We start from the raw sequence: 23,310 nt of genomic DNA on the forward strand, positions 1-23,310 counted from the left end.
CTATTTAATTAGGAAACTTTGGGTAAAATATAAATTGATGTAGTCTCTCTTTGGCCTTTGGAAAAACTGTTAATTTTCAAATTACTGTGCATATTACTATACTAGTCTTCTCACACAGATTTCTGGGTTTGTCATCCTTAAAACTTTCAAATGTACCCAAGCGTAGTGATCATGAAAACCACTTAGAATCCAAAATATATTTTCTTGTAAAATGAACATTAAGATGGATACCTTTGACCTCAGCATGAGCAAAATTGTATGTATCTTTCTCTCAAGAGAAGCCAAAAATTTATTGAGCAGAGTAATAATTTAGGAGAGAAAGAAAGAATTCAAAGCACATGCAAAGTCACAGGGAGCTTGAATAAGGGGGGTTGTGCTTTCCTGTGGTAGCTTCCCATCCTGCGGGTAGAACAGTGGTGCATAATTCCTTCAAGAAGTGTCCTCAAAAGTTACTTAAGTAAACAAATTCTGGTGCTTGGTAATGCTTCAGTTCAGTCACTAGCAAAGTCACATGTGTGGATTGTCCGACTGTTTTGTGGCATCCCACATGGGTAAGACTTTAAACGACTTCATCAAGTACGACTTTCAGGAAAATGTGTGCCTTTTCACTGTGCCATGTTCCTTCCCTTCAGCCAAACTCTGCTTCACCATGTTCCTCTTCTTTTGACTTTAGGCTGTCGGGATTTCAGCTGCCCTCCTCCATAGTGAGCTCCGGGTCTGTCCTCACTCTGTGGTTCACCACCGACTTCGCAGTGAGCGCCCAGGGCTTCAAGGCACTGTATGAAGGTAGGAGACTGCACTCGGCGCGCACACTCACTGCCTCCATGACCTGACATGCCACTCTGGGTCAGCCATGTTAGGAGGAAGCTTGCTGTGTGCATGGTTGGGTAATGATTGGCAGTTGGAAAGCAGTATTTCCTACAATTGCCAAATTTTCGAGCACTAAATATTCTTAGTTTTCTGTTATTAATGGGAAATTTCTTGCTTGGGTTGTCCTTTTGTTGATGTGTGGTAGGGAAGTTTTGAAAATATTGGATATAAATCTACTTGTATCACTCACTGTTCAGTGTGAAGAGTTCACTCACAATGTCCAAGAGTTGTGTGAAACTTTTCTGGTACTGTTGCTGATCAGGGTCTGAGGAAAGGCAATTGCATGACATAAAATTTTGCTATCCAAGTTGAAGGTTTTTTATTTCAATTTATTCCAATTTGTTATATGTGACCACAGAAATATTTTGGTGTTACTGTTGTTGCATCCTTGCAAAGTGTGGGTATTTTGTTTTGTTTTTGTGTCTTCATATTTTGTAGTAGATACCTTTGAATTTTGCTATCATAAAGCTTGGTTTTGGGTGGAAATAAAAAAATAAAAAATTGAACTATAATAGAGGAAATGATTATTTTAGGCACTATGTTTGAATTGAACTAGTGACACTAAGTATAAAGGCTGAAGTGAGTCTACTTTAGTCTTGTTTGGCACTGAGATTTTAATTTTTTTTTCCTGTGTCCTATAGTAGCTATCATTGTTAATATAAACTCTGGAGGCTCTAAGTTAAAAAGTAATAATTATAAGTGGAGTTATAAAGTAAGTCAACATTGTTTACTTTGGATGCCAAACTCTCCTAAGCCACATCTGCTCATGTTCTTATTTGTAATCCTCAGTACACCTGGGCACAAACATGCTTTGTGGAGAGTTTCAGTTTCACATGGTTAGTGTAGGTGAACTCAGCGGTAGGAGATTATCAGAAAATTTGAGGACAGAATGTTCTCCTTACACAGACAGATGAACAGAATGATTTTTTCTTTGATTTAAAGTTGTTTTTGGACTGGTGCTGAGGACTATCTATTCTTCATATCCTAATAGCTTTGAGGATACTGCATTTGCGAATAAACCCACATCAATATCTGAAAAGTGTTAACCACCTTTAAGTAATTACTAACTGTCAAGGAAGAGTGTAATGTTTTGAAAGAAACAGGCTAGTTGAAGATTAATGGATGTAGTTCTCTTTCAAATTCAGTCAGACCTACATAGTACTGCCTGTAAACCATACAATCACATGGTTTATTTTCTACTAAGTTTGCAAAAGTATCACTAAAGCAATCCGTATCAGCTCCTTGTGAAGTACACCGTCTCTAACCAAACATCGTGATAGATGCCCAGAAGTCTGATAATGCCTACAGTTGATGTTGCAGGAAAGGTTGATGTTCAGTGGTTGCCAGGGGAATAATTCTATCCAATCTTCTTGGAATATAATTGGTGTTACTTGTTGTCAGGATGGTACATTTAAAAAGATTGTTGGAATTGTCTCTATTTTCACATTATTCAAAAAGATCAAATAGGAAAATGACTAGAAAAGTCCATAGGACTGTAAGTTCTAAAATAAATGATTTTAAAAATGTATTTTATGAGAAAGCTTTTGTGTAATTTAGATTTTGAATAATAATATGATTATATTGTCTGATATTTACAAGTAAGTACAGCCGTTATTTTGAAAGAAAAAATTTAAAAGAACAGTTAAATACAAAAGTGCTTTGTCAGCAAAGCCAAAATTTCCTCCATCACTTAATATCTGTATTTAAAATATTCCTCAGTTAGCTTGAAGCTCTTCTGGGAAGATGGAAGTGCTCTATCAGGAGAAAACAAAGACCCCCGTCGTCCTCATGCTAGCCTGTGGAGGGAGGGCTCTTCTGCAGGTGGGGGAGGCTCCCCGTGCCCTCCCCCATGTTGTGTGGATCTTCCCAGTTCTGCAGGGAGCTGAAACAGCCGTGCCTCCCCAAGGCAGGGCCTGGGGAAAGCAGAGGTTTAATCCAGGACAGTGCATCAAACCTGCAGACTCGCTGCTGGAACGCAGGACACCTGGTAGATGAACCTAGGGAGCAGGGCCACCAACAGTGCAGAGACAGGTCTCAGTTTGGTGACAGTTGTACTGTGATGATTCAGATTTCCTTCCACCCCAGCCCTTTTTATTTGAAGAGATTGCTCATCTAGTAATTCTTTGAGCCAAATAATATAATAAAATTTTGATGTATGATCCAAGAGCTCTAAAGGAAATTGAATTTAGATTAAAATACTAAATCAACTATTAAAAATAAAATTTTATAGTTCTTAAAGTCGGACTGCTTTCTTCCCATTAAAATTAGGACTTATTTAGTATTACCAGATTGTTATTTATTTTTTTTAGATTTAATTTATTGGCTTCATCTGAGGAAATCTTCTAAACTTCCAAGATCCATTGAAACATGATGACCTTGGCAGTGATCCTAATGTGGGCACTGAACTCCAATGCTTTTGGCAGTAATTTTGGGTAAACGTTATTTACATAAATTATTATTCATATGTAGAAACATTAAGGTACATAATGAATGTGAAAACAATGAATTAAAATATTCCAATTAATGTGTTCAGCCTTTGAATTTAACTCTGAAAATCAAATAGAAACACTTATGAATTTCCTCCTAACATTGCTCACTGAAAGTATTTGACTTTCTGCATATGAACCCTTTAGGGTCTTAGCAAGTAAGTTCATAGTTGTTGAAATCAGCACATTTTTCACTAGGAAATGCAGAATGAATTTACTAAATTAATAGAGTGCTCTTGTAATAGTTTATCTGCTAGTTCCATCCTTCAACAGTATTCTCCATTGTGAACTAAATAATTTGCATAAATTGCTGATGAATTTAAAAACAGAAAATATTAAGGTTATATATAATTTAAAATAGGACAAATGACTATAAAATTTCCTATATGTGCCCAAATTTGAAGTACCGTGTCCAAGAATAGCATTAATTCCTAAGTTTTTGGCCTATCTTCTTTCAAGATCTTAGTTAATTAAAATATAATGATTTGGTCATTAAGCTTATCTGTGTTCTAAGAAAAATGTCATCTGGGAGGTAAGAAAACTGTGGAAACATGGAAAACCTTAGGGACGAGGAGTTAGCACATCCAACCGGCAACACAAGGAGAAGTGCTCTCCAAAGCTGGCCACTCTGCAGCTGCTTGTGTGTGGCTCAGGTTTTAGAAGGGAATGCCTTTATTTTCCTAAAGCTTCTACTTTTTAGTAACAAAATAATTTAGTAACAAAAATGTTGTTTAGTAACTCAGTAACAAAAATGTTGGAAACACTGGTGAGTGCATGGTGAAAACCCCTGGCCAAGCATTTTAAATAAGATTGCGTTTGTTACTGTGCATCTTTACTTACTCCAGAACTCTTTCTATGTTTCATGAAATACTGGGTGATTTCTCAAATGCTGACTTTTAATAATGTAAGCACTGAATATATTTTTAATATTCAATTTTTGTGAATTATTTACCATAATTTAGGCTGGTTTCTTAGGGATCGTTTCATTTCATTTTGTTTTACATGAAATAAGTTTTCTTTGAAATTGCATTGTTTTCTGTCATCCAGTATTTTGTGAAGAACAAAGTTTGTGTATAATATAACTTATATTTGGATCGAAAACACCAACTCTTTAAGTCCTTGGGTCCTGTGAGTGTTTATTCACTAGGATCAATACTTGCCGCACATAGGACATTTCTCAAAAGTCAAGGTAATTGCATAGATTTGGAACCAATTTTATTTTTAACTATTAGCAAATGCTTTATTCATGGAATGCCAGATTAAAAAAAAAACATAAATGAAAATATATGCATTTTGAGATGGATAATGAAATTGGCAAAGCAGAGGAAAGGGCAGCAAGGATTTCTTACTTAAGCAAAGCCAATGAGAAACGAAGGGAATCTGTTCCCATTCAGAGGACTGTGGATGTGGTGGCTGGGAGAGGGGGAGGCTGTCTAACCCACCCAGCCTCCAGCCGGGGATCTCGGAGTCCTGCCTTCACACACTCAGCATTTATCTCAGTTTCCAAGGTTCCATCTTCAAATCAGTTGGCCTTAAATTTTATGCATGAAATTATAAGAATCAGATTATCAGAATTTAGTTTAATGAACAAATCCTGGAGGTATAGTGTGGAGGAATTCCATATTACTAAAAAGCAAAGCTTCGCATATGGCAGGAAATTGCTTTTCATATAAAATAAATAGCTTGTTTATTGAAGTGAGAAAATGCAATTGCTAATAAAGATGACCTAAAGGACTCCCTTGGATTCTAAGGAATTCTGTCATGTTTGTTTTTGTCTTAAAATCATTCATTCTGTCAGCCATAACAGTATGTTCTGCCAATTAAAGTATGTGCCTCTGTGGATAGATGATAAATGATTGACAGACAGACGGATGGATGGATGGGTGCCTGGGATTGTGTAATGCTCTACATGCATTTCCTATAGTGCGGCTGTGAACTACAGTAATTAAATTTCTTAAAATCCCCTAAGTACTAACTAGTGAAGCAGAAACTCAACACCTATCTACATAACTTCTGAAGTTGTGTTTCGTAACCACTCACCATCCTCTCAGATATGGTTTATCTGTGAGTACACACCTGCGCAAATACGAATCCATGCACACATGTACATATCTATTTGTGAACGTCCACGTTTGCACAGAGAGGGTGTGTGGCGTGCGGCTAGACGATGGGACACACTGGGTCACCCCACATGCTTTCCAGGCTTTCACTTAGCATGTCTGGAACCTTGGAACAGAGCCTGTCCCCAGCACCAGTGACAGGAGGGAGGAATGGGGCCCAGCACTCAGGCTGCCCTAGGAGAGCAGGCAGGAGAAGGAGAGCCAGCCCCCCCCCACACACACACACACACAGGGTGATCGTGAGGTCCATACTGACTTCCTCTGGAGGCACACGGTTCAAGCTCGGGCGCTGGGGGCCTGCTTTATGCCAGGACCTGAGCTGAAGTCCCTGAGGAAGGCAGGCAGGAGAAGGATGTTTCTGAGTGAGGGAGAAAGGTGCAGGAATGTGGGAAAAGCAAGTGAGCAGCCTTGAGCAAGACCTGCTAAATAGACAGGAGAAGGGAATGTGTAAGGGAGCTGGAGTTGAGGGAACTGGTTCCCAGAGGCCACAGGGAGCCTGGATCAGCCCGGCCTGGACTCTCCTGCGGTCAGGAAGCCCGGTGTACATGGTTCAACATGTGAGACAGGAAACTTGTGCTGTGAGGTGCTTCAAAACAAAAACAAACAAACAAACAAAGCTGAATTCATTTCATTGTACTATGAAATAAAGTAGAACATTTTTTTGAAGGTCTTTGCTTCAGTTTTATAACTTTGTCAACTTTGGGTTTGTAATTCATAGTTTTAGTGTCCAAGATACATGCAGGGAGAAGGAGGAGAGATGGACTAAGTGAATTCTGAATTGCTGTAGCACTTTTGAGCCATCAGATGGCACTTACTATGCCCTCTCTTGTGGCCATTTTTCTTTATGACATTGAGACAAAAATTGAATCTAAGAAAAATGTAAATCCTTCATATTTGACAGAGTAAATATTCAAAGATTCTTTTTTATAAAAACTGGGGAACAATAGGTCAAAAAGTATAAAGTGACATGTCAGGGTGGTTAGTTCCAATGCTCAGTTGCATGCTAGGATAACTATAGTTCAAAATAATACTAGTGTGTATTTCCAAACAGCTGGTAGAGATAGTTTTGAATAACCCTTCCACAAATAAACAATGAATTCATGAAGTGATGGGTGTTAAATATGCTTTGATTTTTATTTGATTACTATTCAATTTATGTTTGTACTGAAATCAATACACAATGCCCCATAAATATATACAATTATAATTTTAATTGAAAACAGAGGTTAGTAGTTGCAGAGTTCTGGGGCAATCTTGAGGTCTTTCATCTACTTTGAGGTAAATCTCATTCAGGGTGAGGGATAGAGACCTACCTTCCTTCTTCTATATACAGATAGCCAGTTTTCCTAGCACCATTAAATAAGCTGTCTTTTCTCTAACATGAATTTGGCACCTTCATCAAGTACTGTGCCCACATGGGTCAGTCTCTGTGTCTTCTCTTCCATTGGTCTGCATGTCTATTTGGATGCCAACACCATTGGCATCTGTTACTATAGCTCTGTAAGATGATTTGAGGTCAGGTTTTGTGAGGCCTACTGCGTTGCTCTTCTTGCTCAGGATTTCTTTGGATATTCTTGGTATTTTATTGTTTCAAATAAATTTTGGGACTGTTTTTTCCTAGTTCTATGAAGAATGTCATCAGTATTTTGATGAGGATTGCATTGAATCTGTATCACACTTTTTGGTGGTATGGTTGTTACAACAATATTAATTCTGCCTATTCAGAATCCTTCTAAGATCTTCTTCAGACTCTTTTCCAGTATTCCATAGTTTTTAATATAGAAATCTTTCACCTCTTTGGTTATATTTATTCCCAAGTGTGTGTTTGTTTTTGAAGACATTGTGAATAGGATAGTTTTCCTGATTTCTTTCTCAGCAGATTTATTATTTGAGTATAGGAAAGGGATTGAATTACATATGTTGAACTTGTATCCTGCTAATTTGCTGGATTTATTTCTCAGCTCTAGAAATCTTCTGATAGAGTCTTTTTGGATCTTATGGTTAGAGGATCATGTCATTAGCAAGCAGAAAATTTGACTTCTTTTCCAGTTTGTATTTCTTTAATTTCCTTCTCTTGACTGACTTTTCTGGCTAGAATTTCAAGAACTGTATTAAACAGAAGTGGTAATAGTAGCCATGAAAATCAAAAGTACATTGAGATTTCACTATCTAGAGTGGAAGCCATCAAGAGTACAAATAAGAATAAATGATGATTAGGATATGTCAATAATGGTAACTCATACTTTGTTGGGGGGACTGCAACTTAGTGCAATCACTCTGGAAAGCAGTGTGGAGATTCCTCAAAAGAGTGGGAATAGGACCACCGTATGAACCAGATGTTTCACTCCTCAGTATTTATCCAAAATAATAAAATAAGCATACTAGAATGATATATCCACATTAATGTTTATAGCTCCACAAATCATAATAGCCAAGCTATGGTACCAGCCCAGGTGCCTGTCAACAGATGAATGGATCAAGAAAATATCGTGTGTATACATACACACACACACACACTCTCACACAATGGAGTTTTGCTCAGCCATAAAGAACAACAAAGTCATGGCATTTACTATTAAATGTATGGAACTCGAGAACCTCACTGTCAGTGAAATACCCCAGACTCTGAATGTCAAGGGTCAAATTGTTTTCTCATATGCAGAAGCTAGATCAAAATAAGGGGGAAAAGGGGATCACATGAAAAGAAAGGGAGAGCAGTAGAGTAGAGAAAGGGAATAGACGGGGAAGGAGGGGGATGGGAAAAGGGGTGAACGGTGCAATGAAATTGACCAAACCATTCTGTGTACATATATGACTATACCACAGTGAATTTCAATTTTATGTGTATCTGTGAAGCACCATTTAAGAAAACGATAAGTAAATAGAAGGAAGACCAGTAGAATATAGGAAGAGGAATGGGGGAGGTAGGAGGGAGGGAAAAAGGAAGTACTAGGTACTAAAATAATATTTCTTGCATGTATGATATATCAAAATAAACCATACTGTTTTGTAAAACTATAATGTAAGCATTAAATTTAAAAAAAAATAATCTACTCATCTCTAACTTAATTTTAGCAAGTAGTTCATATTCCTTTCCTTCAAAACCTAAAATATATCTGCTGGTGAGAGTTACAGCTGAAAGAATGGAGCCTGACTCTCTCTCTCTGTTAGGACTGCCTGTCATCTAGAAGTCTCTGCAAGGGCACTGGAGTGATGTAAAGACTAAGAGGTTCTATGATCCTCTAAATGGATCCTCTCTAAAATACAATTGTCTCAGTATCACCCACAAATTAAACACAAACCAGAAATGAGTGAATACAAAAAAAAAACCATTTATTCATTCATCATAATTTACTTTTCTGAACAGAGTGGCCTATATCTTCATACATCCCTTAAACTCCCAGCAGAGAAAGTGAATCTCCTAAACAGAGCCTTGTGGGTCTGGGTCTGACTGAGTAATTGACTCTGGGGCTAGGCAGGGCTTCGTGCTAGTGTCTCTTTGTTGGTTGAATATATTTGGCATTTCCCTCTGACACATCCCTCAAGCAGAATTTTCTTTCTTTTCACATCCATGGGTCTGGATTTAGAAAGAGCAGCTAGATTATTACCCTTCAAGCTCCAAGCTTTATTTAGAATGTCAGCACTGATTTATTTCTCCCTTGAAGTGATTACCCAAACTCAGCCTGAATTAAAGCATAGCGCGGGATTGATACACCTGGCAGGAGGAAGCCTTCCTGTCTGAGGACCGCAATAGCCCGGGAGCGGCCGTCCGCTGTCCAGGCCTGCTCTTGGATACTGCTCAGATTTCCAACAATCCCAGAGGCTGCAGCAAATGTTCAACTCCTCGAACCTCTCTCCTCCTGAGGTCTCAGGTATCATAGGCTGGTGAATGCTGGCCTCTCATCAGTTAGGACACCCTGTCACCTCTCTGCAAGAAGAGCCAGCAATTATCACACTAATCCTGCTCAGGTTTAGTTACCAGTACCCAGGCACCTCTGTGCTCATTCTCCAGAGTTCTGCACCACCAAGTATATCACCAGCAATGTGAGATGGTATGAAAACACTTGAAAATACTTACTACATTAAGTTCTATAGCTCTGACATACACAATTGTATACTTAAAATGCATTAATAGGGTAGATTTCATGTTGTGTTCTTACCACTATGAAATAAAATTTAAAAAAAAAACTAATGCTTTTAGTATGTTAATACTAACATTTCCAAAATACCAAAAAGAGAAATGAGTATTTTCCAAAGACCAACTTTAAAACACTCAAATAGAAGATGCATAGCTGCCACAGAAAGAAAATTTATCCCACCAACCTAGGCTCACCTGTTACCTGTGGCAACTGATAGATCTGATGAAGGAATAATAGATAAAGATGCTTTGGGCAGTCTGGGAGCCTAGTGAATGCATAGTGCCACAGGAAAGTGGTTTCCAGCCCAGCTCAGAGCAGGTGGGAACCTTTGCCCACAAGGGGCTGCACCTGCATTCAGCACCTGGGTGTGGGTATGCCTCACCTTCCAGTTCTTTGTGAGGATGCCTGTGATTGATCTGATCTTCTTAATTTGGGGTCATGGAAAACCATTAAGCTTCTATGAATCTTTGAAGTTATATGCCCACATTTGTATGCATTTGTGTTTTTCTGAGAAAAGTGTTTCTTGGACTTGAAGTTCTCAAAAGTTCCCCTTCTAATGAGAAGGACAGAATGGCATCTGCTGACACAGGCCTGGTCTGTTGACCTGCGGCACTATGGTCTGATTACTGGAGCTTATTCTATGACTCATTTCTGCTCTCGTGACTCCGAGTTGGAGCAAATACTCACCCGGTTGTAATTTGGCTTCACATAGAGGCCTGGAGTGGAAAAAAAAAAGGGACTGTCATATTAATATCAATGTAAATAGTCTAGTTCCAATGAACTGTGATTTATTAGTTTGGCATTTTGATTTTATATATTGGTTCTGTGTACATAATGTGCATTTTCCCCTGAGAGATGAATCTGCTCTAAGCCCTACAAAGTCTGCTTTCTGATTCAATAAAAATAGACCATCATAAATTTAGAAAGATAAATTTCCTTGTAAGGCCAATAGAGATATTGACCTTTCAACCTGAAAACACACACACACACACACATACCCCTACACATTGTCGTGCACGGCTGTCCTTCAAACATCATCCTAAGAAAGGAATTTTATTTAAAATTCTAGCTCTACAAAAAAGAATTAGTTTCAGCCCCTGTATGCATTGGCCTGAGGGGATGCAGGATGTCTGTGATACATAGAAGTAAGAAAAATTCAGTGTGATCTCATTTAGGTAAAAAATACGTGTATAAGCATGTGAACCCACACGTGTGTGTGCTGATGTGTCCATGGACATGGTATATAGAGCATACACACATGCTTGTGAGCATTCTGAAATGTGCCCTGAAATGCCTCATTAGTTAATATGAATTACCTGGGGAGGAATTAGAATGACAGGAAAGAAGTAGCACTGGATTTTTTTCTGTATGACTGCATTATTTAGGTCACAGCAATGAACATTGAAAAAGTTAGATAATGAACATTATAAAGTAAGAAATTTCTGAAGATGATGTGTAAATTAATATTCTTAAGTGGATCTCTGGCTCTTAACTGGAAATTGAATGAAAAGTTGAATTAAAAGTCCTCTGATACTTTTTTCAAATGATTGAGTTAATGAGTTCTAGGACCAGCACTGTAGCTGAATATTTTTTTAATAAGAAAAAATGCATACTCTTTAAAAATCTACTCTCACAGAAAATAATAGCCTGTCTAAAAGAAACACAATAAAAGGCAAGTTAATTCCACAGAAAAACTATCTCCAAAAATATTATTCAGAAACAAATTAAGGTATGGTTTTTATTTGTACTGGGAAGGGATTCCCAAATCATGAGTAGTTGCACTGTCAGTCCTTAACATATTTCATCTTGATTCATAATTAAAATTTCATCCTTTGTAAACAATAATCTCCCAAGGTTTTTTACTTTTTTATTCATTTTTCTCCCTACTCTTTTGTGTTATAGACAAATTGCTTATATGCTTACATGCTTACATAAACAGTATTTGATAATATGTAATCTTAGGCAATGTTTGAGAAACAAATTTTAAAAACCCAAAACTTTATGAGTAAAAATGAGATGCTTTTCTCTCTCTCTCTCTCTCTCTCTCTCTCCCTCCCTCCCTCCCTCCCTCCCTCCCTCTCCCTCCCTCTCCCTCCCTCCCTCCCTCCCTCCCTCCCTCTCCCTCCCTCCCTCCCTCCCTCCCTCTCCCTCCCTCCCTCTCCCTCCCTCCCTCCCTCCCTCCCTCTCCCTCCCTCCCTCCCTCCCTCTCCCTCCCTCCCTCCCTCCCTCTCCCTCCCTCCCTCCCTCCCTCTCAGGTTCTTGTCCTTAATATGTGATTTCATTGCCAGATAGGTGACCTCTCCATTCAGTATCAGCAAGCCTTGACTATTGAACACTTCAAACAAAGAGCTAGGGAAAATTAATTGGTCACTTCTAATTGTGAATTGTCTAACCTTCTTCCATGTGATGTCCCTCTCTTCTTTTGAAGTAATGCTTCCTTGCTCCTTTTTGGAACACCCATGTCTGTCTCTCTTCCCACTTCTCTGGGCCTTGTCTGGTTTGCCTAGCGGATTCCCAGCATCCGTGACCCGGTGCTTTCCCTGTCATGCTGTCAGTGGCTCCTCTTGTTTTCCTAAGGAGCCAGCAGTTGTGTTTTGGCTAAGGTTACTTTCTGTTGTTCTCAAATCATATATAGTTTTGCTCTTCTATGGTTTGTTGTTTATGTATTCCTTTCTTTATTTCCAAATTAACAAGGATACACAGTATAAACACTGAGGAAAGGGGACATTACCTTTCTTAGACTTGCTTCCAATTATAAACAGTTAATTTGAGGCAATATAAGAGGATGTGAGAGAATGACATCGATTTAGATTGTAACCAGAGAAAAATGTGGGCATACATTGAATTAAAAGAAAAGGAACCAAGACTGTTGAAAATAAGCACTAAATATTAAAATTAGAACAAAAATGTATTATAGTTTCATACATAAATTCATTTTAGTTTTAGAGAGGGAGAAGTGTCCCCCTTTAAGAGTCGTTAGTGAAAGACATGCATCTTATATTAAATATAAGTAATCTGTAGTCATATGCATATGGCAAGAATAAAAACAAAACAAAACAAAAAAACTACCCTGTCTGGCAGCTAGTGAATTCAATGAAAGATGTACCTCTAAGTCATAAAAAGAGATACAAATATTAGTTTCATCTTCAGAGTACCCAGATCAGTCTTTAGGAAAGTCAAAGTTCATTTCTACTTCTAAATTGGCACGGAACATGCAAATTTTCTTTATTTATGGTATTCTTGTTACCTGAGGTTGACGGGTCATGTTTCTGCATCTAAGTAGACTTTATTCTGCAGTTTCTTTCTTCTTTTCATTGGTTTTCTTGGATGTATCCAAGGAATGGCACCTTTCAACCTCACTTGATCACAGATATGGTTTTTACCACCACAAGGTTCATGTTCACAGCCATGGACACTTATGAGTTTATTCTTGGTTTCAACAAAATGAAGCACTGATATTATTAACAACTAGAAAGATGTCATTGGGTTTGTGAGTTTTCCTTGATCAGATAGTTCTTTAATTGTACATTTCACTTCTCCTTCCTTAGTGCTAATCAGGGCAATATCAAGCTAGATAAGATGTGCCTCCAATTGAGTCCAATCATTGATCCAAAAAGTGACATACAGAGGGGAAATTCACCTTTCAAATAAAGAAAATTTATGATTTCTGCAATTATTTGCATTAGCCCCAATCTTTTCTTTAACAGCTAACAATAGGGGCTGGGGTTGTAGCTCAGTGGTAGAGAGCTCATCTAGCATTTGCAAGGCTCTGGGGTCCAATCTTCAGCACCACATAAAAATAAACAAATAAAATAAAGGTATTGTGTCCAACTACACCTAAAAACTGAATATTAAAAAAAAATGCATCGATGTTTAAAAAAAGCTAACACCAGCTAATATTTAATTACATGAGTAAGCTCCAATACCTACATGACAAAACTACAAGTGGCCTCCCTATATGTTTTAACTAGTTTCCTTGAAGATCTTTGTATTTCCATGACATGATCTCATATTTCATTCATACCTTCAGAGGACAGGGGGAAGAACCCTATTTAATGAAGAGTGAGTGTCTAGGTCTATTCAACTTAGAACATGAACTTATATGTATCTGATGAAGCTTCAGTAATCATTTCAATCAAACTTATCTTGGAGATTTAGGTTTTGTTTTTTCAATTATGCATGTATTTTCCCTAAAACATGTTTTTTAAATATTAGAATAATGCAATGGAAAGCTACATTTGGGAAGGAGAGGAGGGTGGGAGAGTGGACAGCTGGTGCGTGGGACATTTCAGTTTCCTCCTGGAGATCTGCCAGGGTGTAGGAGGAAAGCAAATGGGAGAGTTTGTGGAGGAATAAGATGCTGGGCACATTTCAGCTTTGGATGCATTATCCATCTTAACTCATGATGAGATTTCAACATTCTGCATCTGATTTTTCGTTTTGTAAGTCTTTCACACTTGCTCAGAAACTTCCCATATGTCAAAATACTGACATGTATATCAAAATTTATGTATTTACTTGACTTTTTTGGGAAGAAGATTTTAGACTTATGAGTCATGGGAACAGTTGCATCTCCATCTGAGTGTAGTGATAACAGACTTATATCTGTATTACTTAAATTCACAAAGTCAAAGGAACTAGCTAACATGTCATTACAATCAGTCTTTATATATGTATTAATGATGATTCAGAAATATAAATGTTATCACTTTTAACCTACTGTATAAAATTAATACAAACATTTTGGAGTCTACATTTATACAATGAATTGAATGCAACATTACAGTGTAATACAACATTACAATGTCACATGTAACATTAACATGTTTAGCATATTTAGATTGTGTTTCAGAAAAACTGAAATCAATTGTTTAAATTTTCCCCAGCTTTAATACAAGTTACTATTTTGCCCACTAAACTATTGAGTCACATCAATATTTTAAAGTTTTAAAAAATGTGCATGATATGTTATTTTTCATTTAATCCTTACAGATAGAGACTTTATCCTACAGAGTTATTCTAAAGTAGAAGTTTTCTAAATGTCACATTGGCGTCCTGTGGTAGAGAGGAGCTGTGATGCAGGTTGTTTTTTTTTTTTTTTTTTTTTTTAATTGGCAAGCTTTCCTGTGAAAGGCCGGAGAGTGGATATTTGGGGCTACACGGCCCATCTGGCCTGTGTCCCTCTGCTCAACTCTGCTGCTGGGTGTGAAAGAACCACAGTACTAAGGCACAAGAACGTGGCGGTGTCCCAGCAAAACTGTTTGCAGAGATGGGGGTTTGAGGGCTGTGGAGAGAGTGAGGGGAAGTGTTCCCTTCTCTGGGACCCAGGTGTCCTTTCCTTCTAGGTCAGCGCAGCTCCACAGTGTGTCCCACTTTTTCAGTCCAGCAGACAACTGAGCCTTGAGCAAGAAGACCAAGGAGGAGCAACACCTACAATGTCCATTTACCAGTTCTGCTGTCACCATTAGGGCAGCTCTGTTGGCACCTTCCTCTGACACCAAATGACTCAGGAGTTTCAGTGAACTAAGTCTCTGTGTTTGGGGTTGGCAGTCAAGACATGATCCAGCGTTGTTTGAAAGCACAGAACTTGTTGGGGTTGGGTACAGGGGCTGTGTTGGGCATGGGGGTGGGCATCTGTGCATCTTTGGTCTCCCCACCCAGTCTTCCGACTTCCCCATGTCTGTGTTCTCTTCCCTGAATCTCCCATACCTTTAGGAGTTGGAACACTTTGCTTCGATTCCTAAAGTTCTTAGAGGCTTCAGGATGAAAGGTGATACCAGCTAATTAAAGTTCTTATTTCTCTCTTGTCATTGCCCAGAGGATCGGGTGTAGATCTATCAATACATCTGGCTACTGGGGTATAATATTCATGAGGTTGGGGGAGAGAGTCAAGTTCCATCGATCATCTCATTGTCCACTTATATTTCCCGACATTTTGTCATTTTGAATGTGGAGAATCAGCAGCTGGAGGCTCACTGTGAATAGCTCACATCTTTGTATTGGCTCTCTGAAGGCGAGTGTGCACTGGGTCCTTTGCACCACTTGGGAAGAACATGGGGCACCTTACAGTATAAAATTGTCCCGGTGGAAAACGCCTGCTCAGCACAACTACAGTGTAATATGTGCACTCTGACGCTCACTGCCATCTGACAGCTGCTTGGTCCCTCTGTGAAATGAATTAGTGCTGTCATTTTACTAATAGACCAAAAATAAAACCAGTGGCATTGTTTCCAGCAGGCAGTTCTAACAGAAGCCAGTCTGAGCACATCGCCTCCCTGCTCCTCACAGCCAGGCCTGTTTCCGGACAGGCCTCGGGAACATAAGGCAGCTCCCAGGTACAAATTGAGGGACCCAAAGCCCTCTCAGAGTGGGATTGCTTAGAGTGGACTCAAACTGGAAATAACAATCCTGGGTTCACAAACGGGGACCGAGGTTGACCACCCTCTTTATGCTCATGTGACTAGTGTGTAGCTTCTGCCAGAATTTAAACCATTTTTACTCTTAGAAAATTGAAAGCCAAACCTGGGTGGGATGCCTTTGATATATTAAGCTATCATTTTTCTTTTGGCTCATGCATTCTAACCTAAATATCCCCAGTTGATGTGGGCCGTCAGTTACCCTCCTTTGAATGAAACACAGGCGGTTTTGTCTTTTCGGAAGAACCGCAGCAGTGAGAGGGTGTCCCAGATGAGCACTGAATGGTGGGGATGACAGCTGGGACCCTGTGTGGCTCTGAAACTAGGCCCCCTAGTTGGCTGCAGCCTACTGCAATTGCTGACTCCTGGGCCTTGGGCAAAGAACTTAATCATCGTGTGCCTCCATTTTCACATCTCAAACCCAGGATGGTAGTTGTCAGAGGATCAGCATCACAGGCTGCCCATGAGAATCGAGATGTGAAAAGCTCAGGAAGGGGCCTGGCCCACAGTGAGCGCCACCTGCTGTGATGACTGGCTCCTGGTGTCACAGCACCAAGGTGGCTTGTAGTTCAGGTCCAGCTCACTGATGCTCAGCTTCAGCTGGTCAATAATATTGACCATCCTAATGTTGAATGTGATTGAAATGAATTTTTAGCATAAATAATATAAATATAAATGGATTATAAATATAAGTCATACAAATAATATAACAATACTTTTTAAAATTTATTTTAATTAGGTATATAGGACAGCAGAATGCATTTTGATTTATTGTACACAATTTCAGCACAACTTTGTTTCTGTGGTTGTACATGGTGACTTACCATGTCTTAATAAAAATCTTACTATTGGCTAAAACTCACCTGGGTTTTAAATTTTTGTATTTATGATATTAAGTATCACCTCCGTCAAACTCATTTCTCCATATCCAGAGGCCTCCTATTTATATTTATATTCAATATATATCCAAGCTTTAGAAAAGCCTTTATTGAATTTTTTTATGGAAAAATGTATGCACACAATTTTAATTAATACTAGAATAAAAAGTAAATGCTTATAAAATGCAAGGCTGGCTGGGCATGGGAGCACATACCTACGTTCTCTTAGGAGGCTCAGGCAGGAGGATTCTGAGTTCAAAGTCAGCCTCAGCAACTTAGTGAGGCCTTGGGCAATGCAGTGAGACCCTGCCTTAAAAAATCTAAAAAGGGCTGGGGATGTGGCTCAGTGTTTAAGCACCCTGGGTTCAATCCCTAGTACCAAAAGGAAAAAAAAAGAAAAGAAAAGAAAAAGAAAATGCAAGGCTGGTAAATGGCTTCCTTGACCACCAGATGACAAAGATAAGGGTGACCCACACCCCTGGAGTATCCCACACCCTGTGGCTTTTCAAGAGGGGCTGCCCTGAGCAGTGCCACCCCAACTTAATGGGACTAGAGCCTGACCTCCCTGGACAGCCTCACGAGTTTTGGGTCTTGAAATACACACTTGAGAAAAGTGTCCTGAACCTCCCACTTTCCCAATCCCACGGAGCCCCTGATGTCCCTTCTGCAGACGGTATGCCACATTCCCCAGGACCGCCCAGTTTCCGTTTTCCCTGGGTGTGCTACCTGTGGCAAGGTCAAGGTGATTAAAGATGAGACCCCTCGGCGCGGGAACACCTGGGCTACAGTTTAAGGCTGTCGATGAAGGACAGCCCCCAACGCAGGCTTCACTGGACTTGCTCCACAGGTAGAAACCATAGCACGATGTACACCTTAGAAAGGCCCTTTCCAGAGGGACTTCCAGAGGGTCCAGCTATACTCTGCCTCGGTATTTATACAAAAGAACTAAACGCAGCACGCCAAAGTGTGTGTGTGTGTCACAGGACAGTCACAGTGGCCAAGGTAGGGAACCGACCTAGGTGTCTGTCAACAGATGAATGGTAAAGGAGACGTGGTATGTTTACATAAAGGTATATGCTTAGACATAAGGAAAAACGAACTTATGTCATTTGTAGGAAAATGGATGGAACTTGAGACCATAATTTTGAGCAAAATAAGTCAGATTCAGAAGAGTACCGCATGTTTTCCTTCATAGAGGAAAAAGGGAATTCTCGGAAAGTGGGAGAGTAGCCATGAGAGGAGAGGGAGGTGATGGGGAGGGCAGAGGAGAGTGGTGTGCTGGGTCTACACCGACGTCGTTGTGTCTTTAATGCTGTGCCAGGATGCTGCAGTGGATGCAGCATTCTGTGTAACCGAGACGCTGGAGAAGCGAAAAGGAAAAGGGGAGACTTGAAGCCAGGCATTTGCCCAGGAGACTGTTCTATTTCTTATAAATACCCATATTTATTAATCCACTTAAAAAGATAAATATCTATTATTGGGGATAGTTTTAATAAGTAGATCACAATAAATAAACATGCATTTTGATTCACTCAGACTTTGACATTGAGTTACTTTTAGGGTATTTACAGTCACTTATGCAGAAAACTATGTTAAATTTAAGCTATTACTAAAATTCACCTTTTCTGAGGTTATAGACTGCCAACATTAAAATTAATAAAAACGAAAATGTATTCTATTTTCTTCTCATAAAATTGATATTTCTGTTGCTCTACAAGTATTTACTGACTACCTAATATCTAATAGACAGTTCCTAGGAATTAGATATTCAGCTTTGGGCAAAACAGACAAAACCCCTTTGCTCATGTCTCCCTGCTCATGTAGGTACCTGCAAGGGAAAAACGGGTGTGACTGAAACACACAGCCCGTCACCTGTGAGAACTGTTAGGACAGGGTCGGAACCCCAGAGCCCGTAAGGGTGGAGAGCAGTGAGGACCTCAGGGTTAAATAGCGCTGTCGGGAAGGTTTCCAGGAGAACGAAGTAAGGGAGCAAGCAGAGGGATTCCGAGGAATTCATTCCTGGAAGCAGAACCAGGAAGCATCCGGGGAGCCTGGGATGGGCTCTCTGTGGTTAACTTGGGGTAAATTTTAATATTGCCACCAACAGAATTTACTAGATGAAGCTTTGAGAAACAGGGATCTGGGGGTGACTGAGGTTTCTGGAGGTGGAGGACACGTCCCGGGAAGGAGAGGTCTCATGGGTGGTGTGTGGGGAGAGGACTGGGGGGTCCTTTGTAGGTAAGGAGCATGGAACTGACAATAAGACACCCAGGGCTGATTCATCCCCAGCGGCTGGGTTTACAGTGTGGATCTCAGCAGAGGGAACCAGGATGGAGATGAGACCCTGGAGGCCCGAGGAGAGAACCAAGTGCTGGCCACTCCAGGGTGTGGCACCAGAGAGATGAGGGGTCCCCATGCCCAGACAGGAAGTGCAGCTGGTGAGGAGGGGGAAATCTGGAGGGTGGGCTGACCTGGACGCTGCTGAGGAACTCCTCAGGAAGAGAGGAGAGCCCAGCTCTGTCCAGTGGTTCTAAAGTGGTGATGCATCGACGGGGTAATTGCTACCAGCACTTCACCACAGGGAGGTCACGGTGGCCTGCACGACGAGGACAGTTTGGAGTGGAGTGGAGTGTGAGACTCTTACTGGGAGGAGTCAAAAGAGCATCAGAAGAGAAAAGTTTGGGATAGCAGGGAATTCTGCTCAAAAATAAAAAGTAGAATGGAAAGCTATAGAGCAGGGGTGGAAGGAGGCTAGGGAAAGGAAAATGTTCTTCTTTTTCTTTTTTGCTTTTAAGGTGGGAGAAATTATATGATCTTTGCATGGTCATGGTGATGTGTGAGTAGAAAGAGACAAACCTGCAATGATGGGGAGAATGGCTGAGCAACATCCTAAGCAAGCAAGGCTTCCTCTTAGGCAAGGGAGGAAGGGCACTGGGGCAGATGCCCGCAGATGGACAGGTAAGGGCAGAGGGCTCATGGTATCTGTTTTCACATCCCTTCTGCTTTTCCCAGGGAAATGAAGAGACCCACTAAGGGGAGCAGTACTGTTCTACCCCACAGCGTTTTCTAGGGGAGTGCTCTTTGGGACAGTGCTCTTTGGGAAGGATGAAGGGGATATTGGGAGGAGGGCACACGTGGGCAAGCGTTATTTGCTGTCCTGTGGTCGAGACAGGAGGAGAGAGGGCCATATCGGTGTGAGCGGCTCCCCAGCCTGGCAGGGCACACAGAAGGGAGTGGTCTCCAGAGAGGAGCAGAGGAGCTGAGACCCACTCAGTGGAGTGTGAGGACAAAGCGTAGACTTGAAGTAAGGGCAGGTCGGGGACTCAGCGGCAGGAGGAAGATGGCAGAGTTGTAGGTTCTGGGGTTCTCCTGGGAAGGAGCTGGAAGGAGAGACAGGAAGTCCAAGACTCAGAATGGAACTGTGAGTGTGACAAAGTCCAGGCTCTGACCAAGTGAGTGACGAAACAGGGCTGAAGACAAGTGCACTGGAAAAGAGGAAGTGAGAACCCAGGAAGCCACAGGATGAGAAGATCTGAGGGCACCACGAATTGTGACAGGTGGCCCAGAGGCCGGGTGAGTGATCCTAGAGCCCAAATCCTCACGGTGCAAGATGCATCTGACAGAGCTGGGGAGGGGCTCCAGTCAGGGGAGGGTCAGTGGGCCATTCTTCAGACAGAAGATCCCAAGCTGGGAACTCAGTGTGGGAATGAGGCGGAGGGGCCCAAGGAGCAGAGGGCCACATGGAGCCGTCAGGCTGTGCACAGCAGGCCTGAGAGAAGCAGCATAGAGAGGTCCCTGGTGTCAGCTAGGAGGCGAAGGGGACACTCAGAGAGCGGAGGTTGGTGGGGAGGTGAGGTTTCCTTGTTTGGGATGTGAATAAAATGAGACAGGTTTGTGAGCCCCTCGGAGACCTAGGTTCCGGAGGTGACTGGGGCATGAGGGAGGGAAGGCAGCTGATTAGTTCCCAGTGCACAAAGAGGTTGTCAAAGACAGAACTCCATGCTGTCACATTATAATAAGTATATTATTATTTAGGTCATATATTATATATTGCTCTTATAACATATTGGTAAATATTATTAAAACGCATGATTGTGGGTTTCAAGACATATATTATATGTGATGTTTCAAGTAAGCATACTGCCAGGCACGGAAGCACACACCTGAGATGAGAGGATCCGGATTCCAAGGCCAGCCTCAGCAACAGTGAGGCCCTAAGCAACTCAGTGAGACTCTGTCTCTAAATAAAATACAGAATAGGGCTGGTGATGTGGCTCAGTGGCCCTGAGTTCAATCCCTGGTACCCAAATAAATAAAGTAAGTAAGTAAGCACACAGTGCCCACATTGTGAAGCCCTTGTGGAGCCTTCCTCCCACCCTGATGGAGACATGTTCCCACGAAACCTTAACTTTCCAGCTTCAAACCACCGCCCGTCAGTGCTTCTGCCTGTAGGCAAAGCCCTTTCCTTCATCTAGAATTTCCTATTGCACGCTCAGTGCTGCACTACCTTTCAGATCTGAATGTCAACAGTGCACTTTAAGAATTCATTGGCTCTTGTTAAATTACTGTTGGAATATAAAACTTAAATTTTATTTAAAATAAAGCGGTGAAGTTGGTATTCTACATCAAACACTGCACTGCAAGAAAAATAAACACCTGGTAAACCCATGGTGAGTTCAGTTCTCCTACCATTAAATTAAAAAATGTACTTCCAATGATCTAATGATCTTTTAAAAGCATTAGCTCATCAAGGCATTTCAAAAGAGCCAAAATAAAGATATAAAAAATGTGCATACACTCTGCAAGAGAGGCACTCTCAGAAACAAAGTGTCCATTAAAAAATTTGAAAAAAAATAAGAAGAAATCAGTGTGAACCAGCCTAATTTGTATTAAATTTGAAGACTAGGAGGCTGCAGGTCAGACTAGTCTGCCTCCATGGTACTCAGCTCCACCAGTTCTCAGGAGAGTAATTGTTGATGTGGCTGGCCCCAAGCCTGCGTGTCGGCGGGGAGGGAGGGCCACTTATTGACATTGCTAGGACCAGGAGCATACCTACATCTTCAGTGTTCCATGTGTATACATGCACAAATGCACAGCAAGTGCAGCATGGATGTGTAAGTGCTTCCAGGAGGAAGCAGGCACACGGCACGCCTGAGGGACAGGTTGCTGAGAAATCCAGCGTGCCTGCATCTTGCTTATTTTCACTCACAGGACCAGAGGACCAGACTTCTTCCAAGTCCATAAGTTTGCAACTACTGTCCTTCCAAACGGCTTTGTCTACAGCTTGTATTTAATCAGTCATTACTTCCCCAACCACAGCTATGCTTTCCCAACTAGAGTATAGACCCCGTGTACTACTTTAATTTATTTGTATTTAAATCTCTATTTTGGCCTGGTGGTATTATGCGTAAGTTATTTATGTACGTGTCTGTGTACCTCCACTAGATGGTGTGGATATTCAACTTGGGAAGAGAGACGTATCAGTGTGGTACTGACGTTGCAGTGTGTGGAGCTATAGGTGAGGTCTGGGGAGTTGAGACAACACTGTACTTCCCATGAGAACTTCACATAGGTGACATTTAGTTACCTTGGTGAACATTTAATCTGGAATCATTTTCTCACCCATTGGACTTAGGAAACTTACTTCAATAATCCACAAAAAGCCCATGAAAATTTGCAGATAGACTCACAAGAGCAAAGATCAGAGACCTGATGTATAAAACAAAAATATTCATTAGCTTTGATATGAAACTGCTTTGTCCAGAAAAATTTCTATAACATTAAATTAAGCTACTAATTCCTATGCACTGTGATTTACATAGCAAATGATCGGGCCCATTGAGTTGGCCTAACAACATCTATGGCAAGACCTCGATGGGGCAAAGATGAAGAGAGAGATCAGGGGTAGGAGGATCTAGAGAGTAACGAGCCTGTGTGTTAGGCTATGGAGATCATATGTAAGCAGAAGACCAGAAAGAGGACACCTGATTTGTAAAATTGAGGCCAATTTCTTACATCACTACATTAACCTGCTTACACATCACCTATGGTGCACGTGCTTCACTTCTTATTCTATCCATAACCTAGGACGTCTCTGCGTTCTGTCTTAAATTGCTTTGGTGGTCTTCCAGGTAGAATTGAAGGTCCCTGTTAGTCCTAGTGGTCCTTGGGTGGTGGTGGCTTGTGGGGAGGAGTCACACACAAGGGAAAAGGTGTTTTGCATTGTGTTCTCCACGTGAACTGCCATAGCAACCTCCTGCGCACCATTCTTTCTTTTTTTTAATATATGACAGTGGAATGCATTATGATTCTTATTACACATACAGAGCGCAATTTTTCATATCTCTGGTTGCATATTCACACTAATTCGTGTCTTCATACATGTATTTTGGATAATAATG

The 23,310-nt window shown here is 40.8% G+C and overlaps 1 protein-coding gene across 2 annotated transcripts in view; it reads left to right on the forward strand.

The window, feature by feature from the left end:
- The first annotated feature begins 542 nt into the window (after positions 1 to 542).
- Csmd1 (CUB and Sushi multiple domains 1) overlaps positions 543 to 23,310 on the forward strand; it is a 1,167,250-nt gene continuing 1,144,482 nt past the window's right edge. For both annotated transcript variants that reach the window (XM_058580132.1, XM_058580135.1), the window contains exon 1: positions 543 to 786. In XM_058580132.1, the coding sequence (XP_058436115.1) occupies positions 594 to 786 (193 nt within the window). In that variant the 5' untranslated portion in view covers positions 543 to 593. The remainder of the gene's footprint in view (positions 787 to 23,310) is intronic.

This window comes from Marmota monax, unplaced genomic scaffold (genome assembly GCF_021218885.2).
Source record: "Marmota monax isolate L192 unplaced genomic scaffold, Marmota_monax_Labrador192_F-V1.1 WCK01_AAM20220418_F8-fsc00195, whole genome shotgun sequence".
Lineage (NCBI taxonomy): Eukaryota > Metazoa > Chordata > Mammalia > Rodentia > Sciuridae > Marmota > Marmota monax.